At 33.1% G+C, this 25219-nt stretch overlaps 4 protein-coding genes and 1 long non-coding RNA gene across 7 annotated transcripts; 1 reads left to right on the top strand and 4 right to left on the bottom strand.

Moving 5' to 3' along the window:
- Positions 1-543: 543 nt before the first annotated feature.
- Positions 544-4703, bottom strand: LOC124456299 (exostosin-3-like). Its single transcript, XM_047006780.1, has 5 exons — positions 2652-4703; positions 2319-2446; positions 1838-1982; positions 1440-1568; positions 544-1172 (listed from the first exon to the last, which is right to left on the bottom strand). The coding sequence occupies exons 1-5, from the start codon at positions 4656-4658 to the stop codon at positions 963-965; spliced, it is 2619 nt and encodes an 872-aa protein (XP_046862736.1). The 5' UTR covers positions 4659-4703; the 3' UTR covers positions 544-962.
- A 402-nt stretch (positions 4704-5105) lies between these two features.
- On the bottom strand, positions 5106-7370 carry LOC124456309 (epidermal retinol dehydrogenase 2-like). Its single transcript, XM_047006789.1, has 4 exons — positions 6820-7370; positions 5880-6124; positions 5477-5602; positions 5106-5328 (listed from the first exon to the last, which is right to left on the bottom strand). Exons 1-4 carry the CDS (start codon positions 7270-7272, stop codon positions 5187-5189), a joined length of 966 nt encoding a protein of 321 aa, XP_046862745.1. The 5' UTR covers positions 7273-7370; the 3' UTR covers positions 5106-5186.
- A 3622-nt stretch (positions 7371-10992) lies between these two features.
- LOC124459452 (growth/differentiation factor 6-A-like) lies at positions 10993-16923 on the bottom strand. Of its 2 annotated transcripts, XM_047008901.1 has the most exons (4): positions 16865-16923; positions 16302-16380; positions 13192-13612; positions 10993-12758 (listed from the first exon to the last, which is right to left on the bottom strand). In XM_047008901.1, exons 3-4 carry the CDS (start codon positions 13532-13534, stop codon positions 11827-11829), a joined length of 1275 nt encoding a protein of 424 aa, XP_046864857.1. In that variant the 5' UTR covers positions 13535-13612; positions 16302-16380; positions 16865-16923; the 3' UTR covers positions 10993-11826. The 2 variants fall into 2 exon arrangements, with proteins under 2 accessions (XP_046864857.1, XP_046864858.1); XM_047008902.1 differs by lacking the exons at positions 16302-16380; positions 16865-16923 and having other exon boundaries at positions 13192-13806.
- A 73-nt stretch (positions 16924-16996) lies between these two features.
- On the top strand, positions 16997-17257 carry LOC124457457. The gene is made up of 2 exons (XR_006952607.1): positions 16997-17034; positions 17203-17257. It is a non-coding gene; the product is annotated as an uncharacterized LOC124457457 (long non-coding RNA).
- Positions 17258-22549: 5292 nt separating this feature from the next.
- On the bottom strand, positions 22550-25152 carry LOC124448707 (epidermal retinol dehydrogenase 2-like). 2 transcript variants are annotated; one of them, XM_046999662.1, is made up of 5 exons: positions 24944-25152; positions 24379-24736; positions 23724-23968; positions 23209-23334; positions 22550-23050 (listed from the first exon to the last, which is right to left on the bottom strand). In XM_046999662.1, the coding sequence occupies exons 2-5, from the start codon at positions 24673-24675 to the stop codon at positions 22951-22953; spliced, it is 768 nt and encodes a 255-aa protein (XP_046855618.1). In that variant the 5' UTR covers positions 24676-24736; positions 24944-25152; the 3' UTR covers positions 22550-22950. The 2 variants fall into 2 exon arrangements, with proteins under 2 accessions (XP_046855618.1, XP_046855607.1); XM_046999651.1 differs by lacking the exon at positions 24944-25152 and having other exon boundaries at positions 24379-24903.
- Positions 25153-25219: the final 67 nt, after the last annotated feature.

Below are 25219 nucleotides of genomic sequence, written 5' to 3' on the forward strand. Positions count from 1 at the left end.
ATAAACACTTTTAAAGAACCAACTGACAAAAGCAATGCCTTTTACATTAGAAGAACAGGTTTTACAAGTCTTTGGTTTTACCCTATGCATGCAGAGGGTAATAAATTTGTTTTTAAAATATTGGTTGTGAACAGTCAAGAGATTAATGCTTTTTAGATATGACCAAAACATAGCAACAACGAACTGTTTATTGTAGTCAAGTGGCGCGAAAACAGCGAAAAGAATGCAACTAATGATTACATAAATAGGATCTTGTTTATGTTTTTATAAAACACGACATATCTTCCAGACAATCACAAAAAGTGATAATGTATCGTCGGAATACTGGATAAAACGAACAAAAAATTTAAAAGCTCAGTTTAAATAAACAACTATATTATGTCTGCGTCTAGGGTTCCATCCATTGAACGAATCAACCCCAAGCAATGAGAGAAAAGAGCGCTTTAAGATTGTACGGTAAATAAATAATCATTCATCAGCTTTACCATTCAAAAAAACTTCCGAGAAAATAACTGATAAATAAACTGCAAGAAAGACAACTTCTTAAAACATTCAGATCCTCTAAAATTTCAGTCAGTAAAAATTTCACGTAATGCAATAAGATATTAGATATATAAAATCCGTTTTGTTATACAGTGTCAATTATTCCTATACAGACGGTTGTTTAACCCCTATAGAAATTATATATCAACTGAAATAACATGATTTTCTTTTCATCTCCACGCTTTTCAATGCATCCGTAGCTCAAAATTTTCGAAAAAACCTCTATATAGATTTTTCTATTAAAATGAAGGTGAAAGAAAAGATTCAAACATCTGACCATTAATTTCATTTGAATTGCCATTAACAAATCCAAATTTCTATTCATCAGGGCAGTCCTAAGCCATGATGTCATTAATTCATTTGTTGTGAACACGAGTGGATAATTCACTTTTAAGTTCGATCCACTACGCTCCAATTTTTTATATATATGTAAAACATTTTGACTTATCCTGTGGTATACGAGTTTTAAAAAGCACTGAGTCGGCACGAAATTGGGTTCGCAGTAAAGGCATGTAGCCAAACACTTCGACAAAAAAGTTGATGCAGCGATGTCGTTCATTAAAATGAGCGTCGTCTTGGTAAAGAGCATTAGGACAACCAGGACATCGGAATGTCCAGCGAGATGTTACCTAAAAATCAAAAATTAAGTAGTCAGTATATAAGCTAGTTAACCAATTCTTTTTATTGAAAAACAACAATCGTTGTGCTGCTAGAAAGTTGTTCAAAATAAAATTTATCTATATTAGTACATTTCTGTATTAAGATTATAGATTATTATAGACTATAATAGATTATTATAGACTATAATAGATTATTGTATCTATATTAAGTACATTTCTCATATTTTCATTATGTCACAACCAGTTGGACTTCAGTTGTTATGGCGTCAACATTACCTTAACAGGAGGTTTTCTTGTCACATGTGAAACAAGAAAGTTCATTGCAATATCTTCACAATTTGTATACTCGTCAACTTTATCTCGTATGGCTTGTGGTAACACATATGTATATAAATACATGTAGTACTAAAAAACATAAAATACATATGTAACACACTGATATAACATACAACGTTCATTAACGCTAAAAGGCAGTGTCAATATTGCAACGATTGTTAATGATAGAAGATCTCCCTCTTGACAAATAACTGTTTTCATTAATTTCATTACTGAGAAAAAGAATGTTAAAGAGGATTTCATACCTCTGGCCTGGCGATGTTACTCGATAATCATGAAAACTTTAGCTATCTACATTCATCATTCAATAGATTTAAAACAAAACAACCTTACTTTACCTTATGAATGAAAGCACCACCAGTAAGAACCATGGACAATTCACAAGAGTGATGAGAATTGTAATACCATTCAGCATTCTTCATATCCCATGCATGAAAACGACCAGGGAAACCAACAATTCTATCTCGAGCCTCACGCCACACTCTGTAATATTGAATTTCAAAAAACGTACAACATTTTATCATAATCGTGTAAGACATTCACTGCGTATTTAACATTAATAAAACCTTAAGCATGAGGTCAAATTTTACTTATAGATAAGTGTCAAAAAAATCGCATCAGCAGTTATATTGCGGATTTAAGTCTGAACATCATTCCAATGATTTTGGATCATCTTCATTGCTGATAAAAATTGCAGATGAATATAAACAGACAGATCAATTTATCAGTTAGTTTTGAAAAAATGATCATCTACCTACCACAAACCAAAGATGATCCCCTACGTATCTAAAACTAAATATGATCCCATCCCCAACATACCTGAAACCAAACAGGATTTCGTCTTGTCTTAAATGAACGTCATCATCAACAGATAAAACTGCGTCCGTTTCAATTTCGTCAAAAGGAAGAAATCTGTTGTTGAGACTATTCATTTGTGCACGTAAAACCTAAAAGTTATCAGAATCTCTAAGGAAAAACTGGAAAAATTTTATCTCTTACTGAACTTGTAGAATTGAAGGCAAAAGTTTACGATCAACAGTGTGCAAAATCATTCATCAAAGCCCCTTGACTCCAAGCCAAATCATCATTCAATAATTAATGCAAGGTAAACAAAATTCGTTTCTCTTTCATCTACAGCAAAGATAATCTTACCTTAACAGGAACACCAATATTTGGCCACTTTAACAACACAGCAGGTTCACGGGGACTGTTCCAAACAACAATAACTTTGTGAAGATATTGTAAGCCAGTCAAACGTGTCAGAGCTTCCACCAACACCATTTCACGTTCATATGTCAACATAACAATGGTGAATTCTTCATATGGATAATCCCCACCTAAAGCTTTCTGAAACTCAATCCCTGCACCACCTTCTCCTTTACCAATAGGCTGCATGCCAATGGATGAGTTAAGAAATGCAGCAGATGATGGTAATATAGGAACAAATGGGGAGCTAGGATATGATAACAATGCACCAGGATATGAGTTCCATCTTTTTATTGCATAAATGTTGCTTGTTGTAAAGTTTCGATAAAATGTTGGGGATCTAAGCGCACTTTTTCTAAAACTTTTCTCGGTCTTATAAAATGTTGGCTCTTGGCCTTCTTTAAATATCACTGGGTAGTGAATATCTGAAACTGGCGTGCTTGATAATGACAAACGTGTCTGGATCACAGCCATTGTAGATGCTAAGACATTCTTCTTTGTAGACAAGTAAGTTTCCCACAAAAAACGTCCTTGCCATCTCATGTCTAGTAAGTCATTTACAAGAATTGTATGCAAGATATAATTAATTTGTGGAAGCTGTGCTGAGTGCAAGATAACTGCAGCACGACGCCATTCAATAACCTCCTCAAATGGTAGCACAATATTTTTCCCAATGAGGACTGGTACAGCACCATATTGTAAAGCCTCTGTAAATCGTATGATTGTGAAAGTTTGATCAACATTTTCTGGCTGATGTATTAATGCAAACGTAGAAACTTTTAATACTTTTGCCCTTGACTCCTGTGTTTCACACAATCCCCAACCACTTTTTAAAGCTTTGTATTGCTCATCTATTTTGCATGACAGTCTAATAAATGCATCCTTCATCTCTAAAGGTAGTTGTTTGAGATCATGTATGGATATATAAGAATCTTTATACTTGTCAGTTTGAAAGAATTGATATTGTCCCTCAAAGCTGAGAATGTACTTGCGATGTGCAGGTAGCTGACGAGCAGAGTTTTGCCAAGCTTCTCCAAAATTTATTGTGTTGAGAACAGAAGGTACAACAATGTCATAATTCCTTCGATAAGGTTTTGTAATATCAAAATCAATTTGACCAATCATTGCTCGACCAGTGTCCACTCCCTTTAATAATTTACTGACTCCAAAATTAAATATAAAATGATTGTGTCCATCGCCTTGCCAGAATTCTAAATTATGAAGAAACAGTTCTACATCTTTAGAAGAGAGGAAGCTTTCATCAATTAAAACAACATATATACAAGCCACCGTGCTTTTAGACAAAACAGTAAAAGCCATCTTCTTAAACAAATGGTAAATCTCAACAGACAAACTTTCCTTCATAGTTAACTTTGGTTTATAAACATATACATGAAAATCCTTTCCAAAAGAGCACTGTTGAAAATTTAAGCAACTTGATAGGGTACATTGTACTTGTTCCTCTAGGGAAGCTCCAGGATATAATTTTGAGCTTTTGGAAAGAACTGAGTGGAAGTCTTTTGCTGGCTTTAAAAATGGTAGCTGTGGACAGTTATTAACAATTGTCTTCTCAAAGCGCAAATCTTCTAATTCTTGCTGTCTGCGACTGACTTCTTCCTTTAGATTGGTAGCTTTAAACTGAATTGATTCTATATTATTGGTGTGCTCTTGAATATGACGTAATAATATGTGTCGTTTTCCCTCAAGCTCTCGAAGTTCGTTCTTCAATGACAATTTGACATTTTCTAATTCATTTATATGCATACTAAGTTCGTCTATCCTATACTCCAAGTTTGTATCTTTTTGCAAAGTTGAGCGAGAATGAAATGTCTGGCTAGCAACTTCATAAGTCTCGGATGTTTTTATTAAGAAATAATAAGTGACAAATTGCAATAATCCAATAAAACACAGAAAAATGAACAAAATTCGCCAATAACGACCAAAGATTGACATGATTACCTCAAACACTTTCCTCTCGTATTGAAGTGGATATCAGTAATTTGTTTGCATGTATCAAACGTCTACTGTCTTCAACAGCAAATTTACCAAATAGATTATGCTCATCGATAGTAAATATCAGTTAGAATTGGGTCATTTGTTAAATCATAACAGATTGCACGACATTGAATACAAACCATATAATCTTTTCTTTATCCTTCATCGAGGCTGAAGCTTTCTTTCTCATTCAATAACGTCGAGTGAAAGTCTTCTTAAATGGAAATGTTTCAAAACTCAATGATGAAACCAAAAAATTCGAAAGACGAGCGCATTGCTATTTAAGTTTCTGCTGCAATACAATTGAAATTTAATAAAATGGTCGAGTGTCATTGTACATGTTAATAATTACAGTATTACACATCCGTGACTTCCGTTCGTAAAGAATCAGTTGTAGCCGTCAAGTTAGTGGAACACCAAAATAGTTTATTTCAAATTATAATGAAAATAAAACCTGAAAAGAATTTAACCGGATATACTGAAGCTTTAAACACACGCAGTATTAGATTTTAGAAATCTGTCATTCATCTTTATCAATTTTTTCTTAGGTCTTCCTTTGAATTCATTCATACAAGAACTGGCTCCAAAAAACTCCGACATGGTTACAAATGACTTCTGTGGAAGAAAACTATAAAATAAAACGATTGACAAACACATTTACTAGTAGCTACTGAATTGGGCTCTTTCTGCATTTTGAAATAACGTTTAACAGTCGCGTTTGCTCGCATTGGGCATGTTTTGATTAAATGATTTGATATTTATTGAGCCAGTCTTACCTTTTCAAAAGAAGAAGAAAGCACAAAATCTTGGGAATGATAAGCACGTTTCCATTCCTTAAAATGCAATCCATCATTTGATCAACGGTTTTGATGGGATCAAGAATTGGCAATAACCTGGAAAATCTTCAAAGCAAAAAAGCAAAAGTTGAATTTGTAGAAACAAAATGCAGTTGTGACTACCGTTCATTAATCACTAAAGATCAATAAGGCCGGTTTACAAGTTTGGAGATTTTTGTGATACAATGGATAACGCTATCCAAGCTTCATGCAACCGGCCCCAGATATTCAAGCTTCAAAAAATGTTGTATTTAATAGTCTTTATTACTTCAGAAATTGTATTTATCTTGCCTTTATAATTCTCTTATTGAAACATGCATAGTGACTATACTATTTTACTTACTTTGACTTTGCACCATCAAACATTCCAGTGTTGATGATATAGGGACAAATAAGAGTAGTATTTATACCATGTTTTCCAAGGGATGCTAGCTCCAACTGTAAGGATTCGTGAAATCCAACTGCAGCAAATTTTGAGCTACAATAATCTGTGAGGTTTGATATCCCAACAAGGCCAGCTGATGAAGCTATACTTACGATATGTCCATGATTCTTTGTGATCATTGATGGAAGAAAAGCTCTCACTGTCTGTAAAGTAGTTAAATGTGTTAAACTTTTCAGTAGAAACTGATTTCATCGTATTAAAAAACTTCTTCAGTTTAGGACACAACTGATTGGAAAAAAGCTCTGACACGTTTGACTGGCTTGCAATATCTTCACAAAGTTATTGTTGTTTGGATGGAAAAATCGTTTATTCTACGAACAGACTTACGATTGCTCTTCTATCAACGAACAGCAATTGATTGGCTGAATGGTAAAATGATATGAAAAAAAAGGGTCTCTTTTTGAAGGTAAGGAAGAGCAAAAGAAGGCACTTTTATATTGCAGCAAATTCGAGTTAAATTGTGTTTTGTGCTATTTTAGTACATTGTCATCCTTGGACATTAAACAGGTGACAAAGGGACATAACAACGTCGCTTTTGTTTGACCAGTTTTGCAACAAGTTAAAATGAACGATAAATGAAACAATTTACATTGATATTTTTAAACAGTTGAAAAGAATCTCAACCATTATTTCAATAACGCTGTCGGCCTGTTGTGCAGTAAAATATTCAAGTCCTGCTGGTACTCGTCAGTTTCAGCAGAATACAACGATAATGCAAATGTCAAAACAAAATGTTTTTCTTGCACATTTTCTACGGATATTATGTGATAAAAGTAGGCAGATGTTTTTACGAATTTATAAATGTATATGCCTTTGTTATTTAATCATTAAAACTAACCCAAAAATGAGCCATAGTATTAACTGCAAATGTCTGGTTGATCATTATATCAGACAATTCCATGAATTTCTTTCCACTAACAATTCCTGCGTTATTTACCAGTATCGTAACATCACCAACACTCGCCTTTATATCTTCTGCAACTCTATAAATATCCTCTCGACTGCTACAGTCACAAGTGAAAGCGAATGCTTTTCCATCTTCCGATTTAATTTGGTTTGCAGTTGATTCGTTCGCCTGTGTATTGATATCAACACAGACGACAGTAGAACCAAGAGACGCGAAACGTAAAGCCATTAAACGACCAAGTCCACTTCCAGCGCCCGTTATTAATACAATTTCATTTCTAACATTTTTTTTCAAAGGAAGAAATAATGACTTAATCACATGAAAACATTGAACAATTATTGTGTACAGAAAGACAACGCACTCTATGATCAGCCGTCTCGCCATAGTCAATTTATTTTTAAAAGCTTTGCAAATGGAATCACAAGTTTCTTTTGGAGATTGTTTATGTTTTGGTTGTAATGCAGTAGATAATGAATTAACATATGATAAAAGACATTATGGAAGAAGACAAGTGATATGAAGGGCAGCTGCAAATTGCCGTCAAAGAAATTTACATGAATTTAATGTAAATGCACTGTGAAAGGAAAGAAGTCGAGATTTTACAGCTCAAAATGTTTGTCAAAATCATCAAAATGTTTGTCTGTTTAAGAAGATTAGACGATTGTATACGAATTTCTGGTTAACTAAATTAAATATTAATTTTGTACCGCTAAATATATTGATTTCATATGAACCATTACTGTAAAATAAAAGTATAAGGAAATCAAGTATTTCAAGACTTCTTATGCATCATCCTCACGATAAAATCAGAACTATGCGACGTTAGTTTAAGAAGATCAAAAACATTGAATTCTTATTTACATTCCTCACTACTCTGACATAAGTACAAGAAAAATTGGAAAATTGGTTTCTCCTGAGCCATTCTTACTATATAAGTTTAATTTATTAATGGTTTCTTTATAACAGAAGGAAAAGTATAACGAGTCAAAGAAGAACTTGAGACTTTTGATACATATACTTCGTGATTCTTTCAACGTCTTCAAGTCAGTAAATTTAATCACTTCTCTGGTCATGAATGCCAAACAAGAATGTCTTTATCATTCTTCTCAAGTCTCAAAAATACCACTAGCAAATTAAAAACTTTTGCACAATCAATTTATCTGTACACACTTTGTATGAAACGGAAATCTATTGGAACAATTGAATTTTAACATGTTTTGATTGATTTTTAAAATTTCTACATTGCTGATAAGTGAATATACATAGCTGCCAACTAAATATCATTATACTTGCGACAATTTATTCAAATAAAGATTTATATAAGTTCTACGTCTAGACAGAACACCAACTGCTTTTGATAAGACTTTGCCACTAATTTTAAGATCTGTAAAAAGTTATTACATGGGAAGTGTTAAATTAGAGATTATAAGTGAAAGCGTAGTAAAACTTGAGTTCCTGTAGTAGCTAAATTACGAAACTTTTAATAAATTTACCACACTATGCACGTGGTATTGTGAGCATTGTTTAACAATGAAAATGTAATCCTGCTTAGACAATTAATCTTATCGATAGAAAGATAGGTAGTTCATTCAACTTTGTTTCTCTTTCCCCCCAACATGGTTCTATCTTATCACTAATCTCTTCAAAGAAATACCACATTTTCCGTCATAATTAATCGAAAAAATATGACGAAAAGCTCATACAACACGCTACCACGCCTTCCAAGCTATTTTTTGGCGCACGGAAATTATTTAAATATTTCGATGTCTCTTTGGAGTGCGATAACATCTATTATCTTTTAATAAAGGTAATGTGTGTACATGGACGATAATTACCAAATATCCGTTTATTTTAATTTACTTTTTTCGCAAATCCATTTTCAGACACAAGTGACTCGCGAACGCACAATATGCAAATGAAGTACATTTAGTAAAATTTCCGCATATTGTGTAGACGACAATGCAAATTCATATGGAGGAAACGATGATGAAGTTACTTTAAGAATATTTTCTTGACGTATAATTTACGTCACAAACATAAAGGAATGTTATAGAGGAAGAAATTAAAAGATAAAAGAAGCCAAACTCTTGTTTCATTCACTAAAACAGTTATATTTTCAGTCGTTATGATTGATACAATTTTAGTATCTTTTCTACTCTTTCATTATTATACACTTATCTTCATATGCACAGAATACTTTTGATATCATTCAGTCCAGCCAAACCAAAGTTTATACACCGCAAAACATGTCAGGCATGTGACATGAACTGAAATTCATTAATCAATCCTAAGTCTGGAAATATAGACCGGAGATTTAGTACAAAAAGATTTCAAAAGCATGTTGCACACAGATGAAATGAATTCCATGTAAATGGTTTCTTGAAAATTAAACATAAAAATAAACTTTTTAGACAATATTTCTTCTAGTTTCAAATAATTTTTGTAATCAGTAAGGTTATTGTCAATAGCTGACATTGAAACAACTTCAGAAAGAAATATGAAAAAAATATCTGATACAAAAGCTTATCAAGATGTCAATGAAGTCTAAGGGTCAGTTCATCGATCTACCTTTGCACATGCACATTGTAGATAAGATTAATCCAAACATAAAATAGCATAAAAAATGTTTATCACAGAAGAAGACAAAAAACAACATGCCGGAAGAAAGCGGGAGAGAATTTTAAGTAAATGTTTTTGCTGAATGTCTTTCAAACAACGACACCAAGTCTAAACAACTATCCTTTTTGCAAAAAAAACCTCAACTTAAAAAAGCCGAGTCGTAAACAAGATGTTTTGTTCATCTCACACTGCGTGCTAATCTTCAGCAGACAAACATAAGCGCAGCTATCTGTAGATTATCTGAGATTTTTGCTTTTTGCGAGAACTTGAAGCAAGATATCTGATTGTGACCAACTGAGTCTCAAGTTTCAAATTGAAAAAACTAGTTTAAATAAATGTGTGCATGATGGTTATGAGTGAAGTCACTTATTCACACGCCACTCAAATGAAAGACAACGTTGACCGCGACGCGTAGCCAGAACAATAATTGGGGGGTCCATACTCATATATTCATTTTATAATCCTTAAAAAACAATGGATTTCAAAAGAAACTAATGCTGCATGTCATGCATACATGAATATGGCCCCCCACAATCATCGTTCTGACGACGTGTCTGCCGCGTAATCTTGCAACCAACCGTTTTTGGATTTTTCTCGCAATTTTGATGAATAAAACATGATGCGAACCTAAATGTCAAATTAATAGGAGAATAAGTGACGCAATAGACAAGACAGCAAGAGGTAAAATGCTTCGCTTAAACTTGTTGACTTCTCCAGCTGCGATTTAAATAATTCCATCCTCGCACATTCTTTTCAACTGATATGAAACATTCAAAATCAACAATCATTTTTTTAAATTGATTTCACGAGCATTTTGTGGTATCGAAGATCAATAGAATTATATGGACGTTTTAAATCGTCCCAACATCAATTTTCTAAATTCTGAATTACACAACTCACACACAATTGACAAAAAACAGATGTATAATAATTTAACAAATGCTCACTACTATCATATAGCTTTAGAGAAATGAGGTGAACTCTTCATTTTTACAACGCAAAAATCCTTTTGCATTGGTGAAAGCTATCAATTTCCGCTGTAAAGTCAAAACACAAACTCACTTCGCACTCAAAATCCGATCTTGTTTCCTCAAGTGAAGTCAATATAATTCACTTGTTGACATAGGGAGGAAAAACATGCCTCCTACTAAGTCTCGCTCAAAACACGAAATATTCGTGACCACCCGGAACTTTGGCAAACAACTGACACATAGGGCCATTTGCAAAGTTTGATGGCATTCCTAAAATTTTCAAATAGCAGGACCAGCATATTAAAAATCTAAGTGAAACTTTTCTAACGCTTAACAATATAATGTAAAGCGTAAAGTCATTGGCCTTAAGTCACATGCGCTAGCACGTACTATACTTAAATAAGATAGGGTTTAATGATTTAAGACTTAAACTCGACTTTCAATAAGCAGATAGCATTTTTTCGACATCGAGGGGGTTGTATCCGGGATGAAACATCAGATGTGATTCGAACCATTTTAAGAAGAGAATTTGTGTTTATAAATCTGATATGTTATAAAAACTTATGTGATTGTAGCTAAATAGTACTAAAGCCTTTTCATAATGGAAAAATTATATCAATTATACATACAAATAATACTACGAATATAAAGTTCTGGTAAATAAATAGACCATAATAGTATTTACAAATTTGATATAATGTTTTATATTTGCACTATAGAAAGTTGTTGTGTATAAGGAAGAATTAACAGTGCTATAATCATACGTCTGTGGCTATTGTAGACATAGATTTTTCGTTGAAAATCTTCTTCATATAACTCACGAAATATTCATTCAGAAACATAAGAACGAATTCATATTTGTTCTAATGACATTACAGGATGTAATTTGCACGCAATTTATGTAAATTTTGCGAAAGTAGGAAAACTAATCAATTTTCCAACGATGCATGTTTTTAAAGTGTCATAGTAATTGGGTTTATCGCAGGAAAGCGATACGAAATCAGACAGTTTTGACATAATATCGTTTTTATCGAATAGCATATATAGTTAAGTTGTTTTTCTCCCTTCTCAACACAAGTGTATAAGAAATAATAAACTAAAGACAATTATCATTCATGTAAATACATCAAATCGACAGGTTACATCCGCGTGTGTGTCGCAGCAAAGTCTCCAGAGTTCTTTGCGTCTAAATGTTTCAATGCATTCAGTGTTATTTTAATCGCAAACAGGATGAACATTAAAGACACGACGTCTGGTGAAGTGGCGTCCTATAGAAGCCATTTTGTCTCCAACTCGAATTTCCTCAGTTCACACTGTGAAAGGCACTTTTTTCTTACTCTCAATTGACTCACTTGCATCGACAACTTTCAACGACCATATTATCATATGTTTTATAAACGACACTATCCCCCTTGTCATAAAATAACAAACTGACCCTAGAAAGTTTGTCCGGGATACAGCACACAGGAGGTACTCGTCTTCTATCCATATCATGCACAGTGGATTGTACCATTGCGTGGTTAGTAGGATTTAAATGTTCCGGTATAGGAACCCGACATACACCACGACAATAATACGCATTATAACCACGCGGTGTTATAATCCACTCAGCCCAGCCCAGTAGAGCAAAGTCGATGTACAAATTTCTCCTATGACATAATAATTTGCGACGTCGTCTGCGTTTTGCACCACGTTTTGAGCGATTACCACCTTCATCGTTTTTATTTTTCATCACAATTTTTTCATTTTTCGATCGTTTAGACTTTTGCCTTTCTGAACTCGCTTCGTTGCTACGCATTGGAGTTTTACCATCGTCACTGTAACTAACTAAGAGTGCACGCTGATTGTGAGCTCTTGACTTTTCTGAAAAACCGAAAGCAAATCCTGGTACCAGATAACCAGAGTGGATCGACTCAACTTGTAATTCTAAACTATGAACAAAGTTGCTGTCGTTACGCCATTCATTCAAAGCGTCTAAAACTTTAAACACCTTCCAATCCTCTGTTTTCCTGTCTCGTACATCAAAGACCATCGAATCCAAAAATATTAGTTGAGTATGTGAGTAAACAAAGCCATTCCACATGTGATGAATATATTTCTTATAGTAAATTTTCGCACGGTATCGCATACCATGTCCGTAAGCATATTTCCATTCCATGCCAGTTGGTAGGCGCAGAATACGCAAATCAGCAGATATTAGCCTCTCCGTAATTGGCAAAGCAGAAATGTTAAATTCGTATGTCTGATGAAACTGTATTTCGCGTTTTGCATCATCTTTACCTAAACGACAATCAAAACTGTTATCGAATGAAGTTCATAGATGATCGTAAATATGACCAAAGTATGCAAAATTGTGTTAATAGAAAGATGACATTAACATTTGCACTTTCAAACCCAATGAACTTTTATTTCACGAAATAACGCTCGTTTCATCAAAAAACATTTACTTTCATTTTTTTACATTTTTCTTCAACACAATATTATACATTACAAAAATACGTCGATCGAACTGATAAAAAAGTGTAGGTTGCATTTCATTGTATATTCCCATATCTACGCTGATTGGGTTTAACAACGGCGTCAAAACACAAGGAGAGTATCATTTAGTTGAAGGTGAATCGATTTCATTATCAACATAGATATATCTCAGTACAATCAACAATAAGAAACATTATCACATCTGCATTAAATTGTAGATTTAAAAACCACCTACCAATATCAACAAAACCACGAATCGTGTTCACACCATTTGCTTGACGTCGACGACGCGACATTTTTTTATATATTTGAATCATGTATTGATGAGGTGATGCTCCATTCTTAAGTTCAGGCAATTCATCCATTCCTAGTACATTTAACATCTGGCGTTTCGACTCCTCAGTGGGAATATTTGTAGTTCTCTTGTCCATATTCACATTAACTTGTAATTGAGCATACTTGTTAATCTCATCAAAACCAACCATACGTCGGGCATTTAAGGAGTTGAGTATGAAAACTTTAACAAGTACGATCCTTAGCAGAAAATGTGCCTGCCTTGATAATAACGCACCTTCCATTTCATAAAAAATGCCTCCTTTTACTAAGCAAAATGTTCCCTTTAATGTGAACTGACAATGACTATAGTTGCTTCAAAGCTAAAACGATATAATACACGTCACGTCAGGGCGCTTGGCCATGTAGTATTAAAAGGATAGCACACCGACAAAGTGCATTTATTTCGAGCCGTCCCTAATTAGTTAAAATATGGTTATATTTAAGAGGTCGTTCACTGTGATCAAGAATGATGGATGGCCCATACACAAATGATCATAATGTTCTTGTAACTTGATATCCTTACTCGTGTGTGTGTGTATTTACCTTTCTGTGTTAAAGTCAATCGCATCAGATACATTTCAACACGCAGATTAAGCAAAATGAAGCTTTAAGTTAAATACACAAACACATGTATTTTCTGTGTATTCAAGAATGATCTGTTTAATATAAACGCCTCGCAATTCTACTAATCTTCATTAAAGATTTTCAAAATCGTTTTCTCGTTGCGCCAATCTAACAATGATAAGCCTTGCCTTATATTGTATTCTATATTTCCATGAATTATATGAATATTAATGCGTATAACTTGAAGTCAAAGAAATGATAACGTTTTTGGTTAATTACAAATTCATTTTAAAACATCTAGCTGTCAGGATTTGTTTAAAAGCTGACAAAAACTGCAGTTAAAATCTCTGAAGATTTTAACGCTCAATCTTTTCATTTGTTATCCGGCGATAAAAACATTTTCCGATGAGTATATTGCCTAGTGGCGGTAGAACTTTCGATAAACATCGTTTGGGTCCAAAAACATACTTTTAAAACAATGTTTTGTAGTGAAATTATAGACAACCATGATGAAAAAAAACACTAGTTAAAATTGGTAAGGCATTTAGATATCTTAACACGATGAAAGAAAACAATCAAATTTTTTCAAGCATTTGAACGATTTCACACATCATTTACAAGCGTTTTGATTGGTTAATAGCCTGCAGTTTAATTATGTCAATCACGCAACAGGGAGACTTGAGTTATCTACTGTTAGATAATTAAAATTTGAATTACACAAACATGATATAACAGTTTCAGGTTATATTAATAGTAATATGCAATAAAAATTTTGTCAATAGAGAAGATGACTTTTTCACAAAGGCATTGGAACACAAATACTCGCTTGCTTGGTATATAAGAAATGCATTGGGCTTTTTTTACACACAGCAAATCCCCTTAAGAAATTAATGCCTTTCAACTTTTTATCGGAACGCAACTTACATTCAACATTACAGACCAAATTACATGGTATGTAAACCACAAAAGCGTGACATTTAGCTACGTAGTATAACTTCCTAACAACTGAATTAATTTGCTATGACAGTTGGTCTTTATCAATGAGTCGACCTTGTCACACTGACAGTGACGCAGTGCAGCAACCATGAAGCTTTTCTTAACACTCTATTTAATTGGACATAATTTCTGAAATTTCAAATGTCCCTTGAAGTGTGTTTGTAGCTACGTTACTATGCTACAGTTACCATGCTTTCAAACATGCAAACAACCAATGCATATTTAAAATTCCAAAAATGTCTATATTTAGTTTAAGCAAATTGAAAAACCTCTAAAGATCCGTCCATTCGTCGCTAACCGTGATAAATGTTTACAGTATACAAAAATATGTGTAATATTTTACGAAAAGTATAAATTTTACACCTACATGTAAGAACCTTTTACCACCGCACCGACCCTAGTTTGATGGTGTGAAAATTTATATTAGGTACGAAAAAGCGCAAACTACACCGATTTAAATATTTGATATAGATTTAATGCTTCTCCTATTGAAGAACAGTTAAGGTTAAAAATTGGTTTAAACGTGCTGTTGATTAAATCATCGTTCAGTCGAGTTTAATTGAAAGAATATGGTGAAAAGGGAGAAAAAAATTAATGTAGTGTAAATAAACATAACAGGCAATGATGCTCTTGTGTATCATGTCAGCAAATTTTTTTCATTACCCCTCTCATAACTATCACACATAATTGCTATGTTTGTTATTACCCCTTTAATACTATCACACATGATTGTTGTTCATCATTACCCCTCTTAAACTATCAAAAACAATTGTCATGTTCATCATTACCCCTCTAATACTATCACACATAATGTTGCTCATCATTACCCCTCTTATAACTATCACACATAATTGCTATGTTTATTATTACTCGTCTTGTAATTATAACACATAATTGTTATGTTCATCATTATCCCTCTAATACTATCACACATAATGGTTGTTCATCATTACCCCTCGTATAACTATCACACATAATTGCTATGTTCACTATTACCCCTCAATATCTATCATACACAATTGCTATGTTCATTTCTACCCACACTTATATACGTTTGTATACAAAACAATGATGAGTAACACTTAAAATGCGTTCAAACAACGAATGTCTCACGAGTTAAATACTTTACTCGATGATCAACCAAAAAGTTTTATAAGTCATTTCATAGCAAGCTTTTCACGAACAATACATTTATATAATATGTGCACATCTATATTTATCAAAATATAATATAATATCTTATAACGCTCAACTACTCTGTGAACAGATAAAAAGGAGAAAATCAAGTAATCATTAAAAAACATTTTGTTCCGAAGCACAAAGCTAAAAAGTACGTGCAATGCGCATTTACGTAAATAGTCAGCGCAAATTATGGTGATTAGCATATTCGCAAAATCATGCATTAAATATTATAAATATTTTGGTAGCAAAGATAATTTCAATACTTACATTAGTGTCAGAGAATTCGCTGGAATATTTCCTGTTTCATTTGCCACAGTTCATACGAATGCAAGATTCTTTTGGGTGTCTGTGTTTCAAAATAGAATATGTCAACTAAACTCGTTATATATCGTGCATTAACGGCAAAAAACACCTTCAAGTCTGACAATTTCTAGGGTCAGTTGTCGCCATCGCGCTAGACAGTTGTCGTATTAAGTGCAAAGACCAAACACGCGTCTGCCGACAGTGAAAAAAGATTGCTACGAAACGCGAAAACATGCGTAGTTTGTTTACAGAAAAGGAATCAGCAAAAGTTTCCCGCTAATTATGAAAAATCAAATAGAATTTTGAGTTGCTTTCTACCTTAAATTACAGTTATAACGCGTTCAATGGGTTTTATATTCATTGATAGTAGCTACATCAGTGAATATATCATATTTTAGTTGTAGCAGTGAATTGTCAAACTTTTATTTCATAAACACCACAAGAAATGGGTCAAGAAGGCACGATAAAAGTAGAGATATGTTAAATTGAAGAAATGAAGAGAGAACAAAAATGACATGATTGCTTACTCAAAAACTGGATGTTGAAGAATGAACAACTGAGTTTGAAAATCGTCTTTGCACAACCTAAAATATGAATTAATTTTTGTCAGTTTACATAATGATAAATGAACAACAGAGAATGAGAACTGTCTATACACTATCTAAAATATAAACTAAGATAACGTGTGTCAGTGTAGGTAATGATGAATGAACAACAGAGAATGAGAACAGTCTTTACACTATCTAAAATATAAAGTAAGATAACGTGTGTCAGTGTAGGTAGTGATGAATGAAGAACAGAGAATGAGAACAGTCTTTACACTACCTAAAATATAAACTAAGATAACGTGAGTCAGTCAGTGTAGGTAATGATGAATGAAGAACAGAGAATGAGAACAGTCTTTACACTGCTAAAATATAAACTATGATAACGTGTGTCAGTGTAGGTAATGATGAATGAACAACAGAGAATGAGAACAGTCTTTACACTACCTAAAATATAAGCTAAGATAACGTGTGTCAGTGTAGGTAGTGATGAATGAACAACAGAGAATGAGAACAGTCTTTACACTACCTAAAATATAAGCTAAGATAACGTGTGTCAGTGTAGGTAATGATGAATGAACAACAGAGAATGAGAAAGTCTTTACACTATCTAAATTATAAACTAAGATAACGTGTGTCAAAAGGAAACTAGTCAATGTATTTATTGGAGCATCTCAGCAGTAAGCTAAAATCATATTACATAGAACATCATATTGACGAACAAATAGTGATAAGAGTTAACGAATTATAATACGAAAAAGCAGTAATGGCTATGAAACAAAAAGATTTTTGGAGAGCATAGTGTGAACAAAACCTACCAGCAAAAACGAAAATTATTTATCACAAGGACAGTTGAATGACTTGAATCTTTCCTTGTACACACAGGAAAAAACATCTGTGCAAGCAAACACAGCGCTTTTATGCCAATAATATAAGAGGATTAATTTTAATCCTTAGAGGAAAAATCTGTAATAGGTATTAAAGAATTGTTGACAAAACTAATTCACTCAAGTGGGTTTTATCTACTCGTTTAGTTCCGCAATCAAAAATAGATAACATATGTTGGAAATGTGCATGATTACATCACGTAAATGGCACGCTTATGACTGTAAGTCCACTTAAACATGTATTTCATCTTCCATGGGGTGAGTTGTGAAACATATATGAAGCTGTCATCGCGAGGAAAGAGGGTTCTCTTTCGCAGAGAAGATGTAAAAATTCTCGTCTCCCTTTGAGTGGATTGTTTTTCCTAAACGGATTGCATGTTGATGGTAAAAAGTTTTGATCGATGTATAGCTATGATCTGATGCAGTCTTTCTATTTTTGATGTCACTCTTACCTTCTAGAACGAACGTTTGCAAAAACTAAGCTTTCACCAATACTCCCAAAGTTACACATTATGAGCGCGTTATAAGTTTTTCCTTCATAAATAAAAGGACTTTACACTAGTAAACTCGTAGAAGAATGAGATTTGAATAGAGTTCATCATATATTGAAAAATGGATATTTTCACTGGCATCGGGAACTGTGTAACGTTAGCATAGGGAGTTTAAAATTTACATATTTTGCGTGGTTGTAGACTACTGTCTTTTGGTAGAAAGAGTATATATTAAAAGAGAACACAGAAAATTAAGTGATTAGAAAGTTAGTACACAACACCGTCAGTTTCACGACAGAACAAGAACAAACTTTTAGCAGTAATTTTACCTTAAGCGTGCATAAACAACATTTATGATAAGACAGAAAAAAATGGTTATTACAGATACTGCAGCTATCATACCAGTCAGATGTCGATCTTGTTGTGTTATTTTAAAAGTGGATTCTCTTACCCTGTCAATATTATCATTATCTTACCTGAAACAGTTTGTAATTATCGTTGTTATGAATTCCTTTAAAAAGCAAACTACGCTCAAAAAAAGTCCTTGACAATGTAGAATTCTTTATACATGAACATATTACGCAGATAGCGACACCATACTTTTGTAAATACATATATATAAGTATATAAGAGTTTCTCCGGATTTTAAAAATGATTTTTATTAAGCTTTCGACTCGGTGCACAATCTTACAATCATGATGACTGGCAAATGACACTATAAATGTATAGAAAAAACAGAGATTGTATTGCATTTACCTTTTATTTTTCAAAATTAAAAATTACAATGCAGCAAGCCTCTTTAAAAGTACATCACAACATTTCGATGACAATTAATTTATTTCTTAACAACGCCAGTCTTTTATTCCTGAGGAATGGCACATAGCTCTCAGCACACTTTGCCAGATGGCATACTTTGCGAAACAACGCTACAACGCATCGGGTAAATGATTTATGAGAAACGGATGACAATTTAAGAAAGTTGTGAACTTATAGCAGCTTTATAGCCATGCGTTTGCTTGCATTATCAAATTAACTAACATAGACATGTTTTTTTTTGTGCCAGTGCGCACGATTAATGATGAATCGAAGATAATACAGTAATAAGAAAAAATTGTTAAGTACACATTTTCCTTTGAATTTGTTTTAACTAGCCCATAAAATTAGAGGCCTTTTCTTCATTGAAGAACATGTAAAATTCGTTCACAGACACTAAATAGAGCAGAAGTATCAGATTAACTATGAACGTCTTGTAGGCAACAACATGCTATGAAAAGTCACCTTTGAGAATATCTTCTTTGACTATTCGCTACAGCTAAACACTCTAGAAGAGTCTTCCCTGATACCTTATGATTTAATCAGAGAGGATTTTTTCTTTGATTAAAAAATAATTTCATTATCTGCAAGTGAACTATAATAAAATGTGTAAGGTTCGTTTTCCTAATAAAAACTAATAGAAATGAAACAAAAGCAACCCATAAGATTTCCTATGTATTTTACAATACAAAGCAAACCACATTTCGCTTTGAACCAATTTCATTAGATAGGCAGTCAAAATTATTTAAACATATATCCATAACAACGTTTCTTTCACAGGTCTGCACTTGATTGTGCAAGAGAAAATATTAGGGAAAAGTAAAAAAGATACAAATAGCAAATAGTAGTGGATGAATTAAAAGATTACAAAATAATTACATAACTTACTTATCTGCGACTCAGACTGCAATAAGACGCGCCCCTATCTATTCCCACGAAAATCTTCATAAATATGCCATTAATTGAACTTTTAGCACCATTACCGATTTAACATGAAAGTCCTTATTTATTTGACATATCCCAGAGTGACTAACTGCACTGTGTAAACTAATCTCTCATTTAAACATACACATTAAAAATGAAAAGAATACTCATTAAATTATCAACATGTTTGTTTAAGCTAGTAATAAAATGGCAAATGTACAAAACATAAGTCAACACAAGTGAATTAACCGGTGAAAAAATGCAAAACATGCTGAATGCTTTGATGTTTATAACCTTAACATCGATGCACGAAATTATGGTGGGTACAACATGGTACATCAATGTATGGCTAAGATCAATGTGGGAAATATCAAAACATCGGACAGCTTTGCCAATTTCTATTTTTGAAGGCATAAAGTATATACCTGTTGACAAGAGGATGCGTTGCAAATGTTCAACTTCGACACTGTAATTAATCTCCATTTAAATGAATAAAACCGCATCAAAATTTTTTGGCAATTTAATTTGATCTCAGCAAGAGAACTTTTGATGTGATTTTCAAATCATTTATCAAATCGCTCATTTATCATTCATGACATCGCATAACTCTGTGCACATGTTTTATTGAGCTTCCGCGTCGCGCACAGGGAAACCGCGTAGCACTTTTGATTTTATGATGTTCAAATTGAAACAAATGAAGTGTGAGATCCGATGCCGAAAATTGTCAGTGCACGCTATGGAGAAACTCTCCGTGAACTAGACTTGTCTAGTTCTATCTTCTTTAAAAATGCAATTATATAATATTTAATTATGAAATTGCAAAAGATTCTTTCTACTCAGTTAACTATATCATACAAATGAAATGGGTGTGTCCTTCTACACAAAAATAATGCTACTATAAAAATTGAAATTCCAATTTCAATTTGTTTGCATATTTGTGGGGGTTTAATTAAGGTCAGCACAGTTTATCGTTCTAATTGGAAGCTGGCAAAAATAAATCCATACAACTAGAAGTAGAAACGGCACGATAAACATTGCACTTATTTCAAGTCGTCAGTATTCCACAGTTTTCATAATGTATTTTTCGCATGTGTAACAGCGAGGTATGACAATGAATAACCACGAAAAAGTAAAATAAAATGCTTTTAATTTTTAAGCAGTACAAATGTAGATAATTATCTGGAACATGACTGTCAGTGCACCTATAACAGGCTCATATTTCATCAAAATTATCAGATGGAATTCTTCGTTTCATTTCAACCTACCGCCAAGAATATTGCATGTAAAAGAAAACAAACCAAACGAAGAAAAATATTATGCAGTCGAGTCTAAGTGCAATAAATCACGAAAACGTGACAGATCTTGCTAAAGAAAATACGCAAAATAAACCAATTTATAACTATTAGCTCGTGTATTTGTCCAGGCATTGTGTATATAGTCCACAAGTGTTTTGTTTCATCCATGATATGCTTATTTAAAAAAAGAAAATATTCGCCTAAACGACAACTGGGAAATATAGTCGACATCGTCGTAAAATACCATTTATGGTGTTGTTAACAATCTTTACCAGAGGGTTTGTTTTTAGACAGGCTTATCAGAAGTAACCACTTGTATACTTAGTAGTCAATTTTCTTTTGTTAACAGTGTTTAAGTTGTTAAAGAAGCGAGGAAAAATAATGCAAGGTCTTTTCATATTGTCCTTGCAATCACGAAGTGTTTTTTAGCCATATGAATCTTTCAAAGTGATGATGAGTAAGGTATATATTTTTGCTCCATCTTCTGAAAGCAGTTTGTGGGGATTGATTTTATGGTTAAGGAGTGTACGGGGATTGATTTTATGATTAGGGAGTGTACGGGGATTGATTTTACGATTACGGAGTGCACGGGGATTGATTTTATGATTAGGGAGTGCACGGGGATTGATTTTATGATTACGGAGTGCACGGGGATTGATTTTATGATTTATGAGTACTCCTGTTTCTAACATAGTATACAAATAGCAAAAACGACAATGCAAACACGGGAAAAAAACTTGACATAATTTCCATGGGATCATTTGTATCTTTCAGAGGGGTAAGGATTGTATTAAATTACAGATGAAATGGTTAAGATATGAAACACTGCAAAATGCAATATTATTTAGCTTCCTTTTTTCATTGTTGTGCAATTTTGTTTTATAGTGAGATAAATAGAGCAATATTATATGTATGGATACAATTCAAAGGTTATACATCCGCATATAGAACAATTAACACCAATCATATTCACAATACACAAAAACCCATGGCAACGCATTTCACCCCATCCAATCACATTAATCCACCCACTAATCCAATTAGACGCTCTAAACGTCTCCAAGCTAAAAGCACGTGTAAATAAATATCCTCATTCTGATGAAGGCTCGAAGCAACGAGTCGAAAGCTCAATAAAACTCATTTAAATCCGGAGAAACTTTTATCTTTTATGTATTAAATGCCTGGATTACAAATTTTCAAACTTAATTCAAAGGTTATACGTAAAGTTTCCATAACGGTCATTACACGCAAAGCATCTTTGGTTATTGTATAAATTACGTTATTGGTAGTTAAAATTCAAATAAAAAGTAATATTTCATTTAAAATTGACTGATAATTCTTGAAACAAACCCTAAAGTTTTCCCACACAAAAATTATGTTTACAGCATTCATCCCTTCAAGATACTCTTACAAAATTATAAAAAGTTCAAATGCAATCATGTTTTATTAAAATAACATAGTCTCCTGAACTAAAATTGTTGAAAATTGATTATAAAATCATCATAAGCAGTTTACTTAACAAGAAGTTTCACTTAAGACAACAAGTTGTTCTGTTGCATGACAATAATTGCCATGGATTATTTTGAAATGACTACCTTCTTAATTTTTACGATTAAAAGGATTTAAATGAATAAAGAATGAGAATGTTCCAATGCTTATTAATCAGATTTTTTACCAGCTCTACCTTTGAAGTGATCCATGGTGTTGCTGGCACCAAAGAAGTCTGATAAAGTAATGTAGGTGACCTGGGGCAAAAAACTAAACAAAAATAATTATGATCCATTCATTAGACAAGAGAGATATTCTATTATGTACTTCACTTTTTCTCAATTCATTAGTGATGCTGCAAATACTTTTTAATCAAGAAATATTTTCAAACAATAAACCAAACAGCTTAGTTAATAAAAAACCTTTACCTCTTCAAAATTAGGAGAAGATAAAGAATTCTTGGCATCAGCAATACACGCTGGTTGCTAAGTATGGCACTCATAATCTTATTCACAGCATAGTCAGGTTCAAGTATGGGTAACAGCAGTGGAAATCTAGGTAATATATATTAATTATAAAATGATAAATTTTCATTTCTGGAACTTACAACACACAACAGGAAAGAGTGTTCTCTGCTGAAAGTAACATATAGTTAGATTTGTGTATTTTGACTTTTTCCAACAATCTTAAAGCAGGACAACAAACAATAATTTAATCATGATTTTAAATTTTCATTTCAATGTATCAAATGCTGATTTTACGATGACAATACAACACAAAACAAAAAAATTTTTGCCATGAACTATATTTGTGCTAATTATTTTTTTACAGACAGCTGTGCTTCCTTAAAGCTGTATTGATTTGTTGCAGAAAAAGACAAATTGTTGATCAGATATTCAGACAAAAAAATGAAAACTTCCATTCTACATTATAATTCAAGTACCTTGTCTGGACTCCATCAAACATCCCAGTATTGATGAAAAATGGACACACTACAGTTGTCGCAATGCCATTTTTTCCTGCTGCAGCAAGCTCCATTTGAAGTGATTCATTAAAACCATATGCACCAAACTTTGAACTACAATAGTCACAAAGTCCAGTCACACCAAATAATCCTGCTGAAGATGCAATGCTTACAATGTGACCACTGTTTTTCTCAAACATAGCTGGTAGAAATGCCTTGGTTGTCTAGAAATCATCATTAAGTAACATAATGTTTACATGAAGTATTATTCTTTGAAATAATTTATTTGTTTTTATGATTTTGAGGGTTAAAAAATCTACGAATCCCAAGCATTTACACAATCAGCATAAAAAAATGAAGCATGAAAAACATCGCATAATGTCATCATTGTCATGTGCATATTTTACAGGATGCCATTCCAAAGTCGAATAATGCTTCGATATTAACGATTCACAAGTCTAAACACAGATAGCTTTTTTAAATGCCAAATATTCCCCTTTTTTAACATCTTGCAAGCAAATAAGCAATATAGATGGAGAGAAGCATTTTAAACGCGGTCGAACAGGTCAAAGTAGACAAAAAGAGCACATTTTTAAAGATTTGTGTATGAAAAATCTTAGCAAAGTATACCTACCCAATAATGGGCCAATGTGTTAACCTCGAATGTTTTTTCAATTAAACCGTCTGAGCAATCCATGAATTTCTTTCCACTAACAATTCCTGCGTTATTTACCAGTATCGTAACATCACCAACACTCGCCTTTATATCTTCTGCAACTCTATAAATATCCTCTCGACTGCTGCAGTCACAAGTGAAAGCGAATGCTTTTCCGTCTTCTGATTTAATTTGGTTTGCAGTTGATTCGTTCGCCTGTGTATTGATATCAACACAGACGACAGTAGAACCAAGAGACGCGAAACGTAAAGCCATTAAACGACCAAGTCCACTTCCAGCGCCCGTTATTAATACAATTTCATTACTGACATCTTTTCTTGAAGCAGGAATAAAACAAGAGATTATGGCAGTGAGAATTTGCCAAAAAACTGTGATAAGAATATACACAAATTCCGCAAAAATATTACTCATTTTTGCTTTCTATATGCACAGCGTGATTCCAGCACTTGTTAAGTGTGTTTAATCAATCCTTGTTTTGTCGCCTAGTCATACTATATACATCACAATACTAATTACAACTAACCACGTGGTTTATTACTCTCCCCCTTTCAATGACCTTCATGACGCTGTCCAGCCCGTCCTCGGGGACTTCACGAGACGTAGTTTCGGCATTTCCCTTGCTTAGTTCTTAAAATCATCCAAGCATTTATTCGCTAGTTTAAATTTTAATTTCATCTACAAACGCTCTTTATTGATTGGTTGCATGGGTTAATTAAACAGCTTTTTTAAACTCCTCTTTTTTTTGTTAATTGAAATCCTTCAAGTCCAACGTTTTGCATAACATAAAACCAACAACAAA

This window comes from Xenia sp. Carnegie-2017, unplaced genomic scaffold, assembly GCF_021976095.1.
Source record: "Xenia sp. Carnegie-2017 unplaced genomic scaffold, XeniaSp_v1 HiC_scaffold_13, whole genome shotgun sequence".
NCBI classification, from domain to species: Eukaryota; Metazoa; Cnidaria; class Anthozoa; order Malacalcyonacea; family Xeniidae; genus Xenia; species Xenia sp. Carnegie-2017.

Coding starts and splice junctions, on each gene's coding strand:
- LOC124448707 (XM_046999651.1), bottom strand. CDS start 24,831: ATGAGTAATATTTTTGCGGAATTTGTGTATATTCTTATCACAGTTTTT. Junction 23,335..23,723: donor TTTGATGGAGTCCAGACAAG/GTACTTGAATTA, acceptor TATATTACCTAG/ATTTCCACTGCTGTTACCCA. Junction 23,051..23,208: donor CTTCTCCTAATTTTGAAGAG/GTAAAGGTTTTT, acceptor ATTTTTGTTTAG/TTTTTTGCCCCAGGTCACCT.
- LOC124459452 (XM_047008901.1), bottom strand. CDS start 13,534: ATGGAAGGTGCGTTATTATCAAGGCAGGCACATTTTCTGCTAAGGATC. Junction 12,759..13,191: donor TCGTGGTTTTGTTGATATTG/GTAGGTGGTTTT, acceptor ATTGTCGTTTAG/GTAAAGATGATGCAAAACGC.
- LOC124456309 (XM_047006789.1), bottom strand. CDS start 7,272: ATGGCGAGACGGCTGATCATAGAGTGCGTTGTCTTTCTGTACACAATA. Junction 6,125..6,819: donor ATACTATGGCTCATTTTTGG/GTTAGTTTTAAT, acceptor ACTACTTTACAG/ACAGTGAGAGCTTTTCTTCC. Junction 5,329..5,476: donor TTTCTTCTTCTTTTGAAAAG/GTAAGACTGGCT, acceptor TTTATTTTATAG/TTTTCTTCCACAGAAGTCAT.
- LOC124456299 (XM_047006780.1), bottom strand. CDS start 4,658: ATGTCAATCTTTGGTCGTTATTGGCGAATTTTGTTCATTTTTCTGTGT. Junction 2,447..2,651: donor ATATTGGTGTTCCTGTTAAG/GTAAGATTATCT, acceptor GATAACTTTTAG/GTTTTACGTGCACAAATGAA. Junction 1,983..2,318: donor GAAATCCTGTTTGGTTTCAG/GTATGTTGGGGA, acceptor TCAATATTACAG/AGTGTGGCGTGAGGCTCGAG.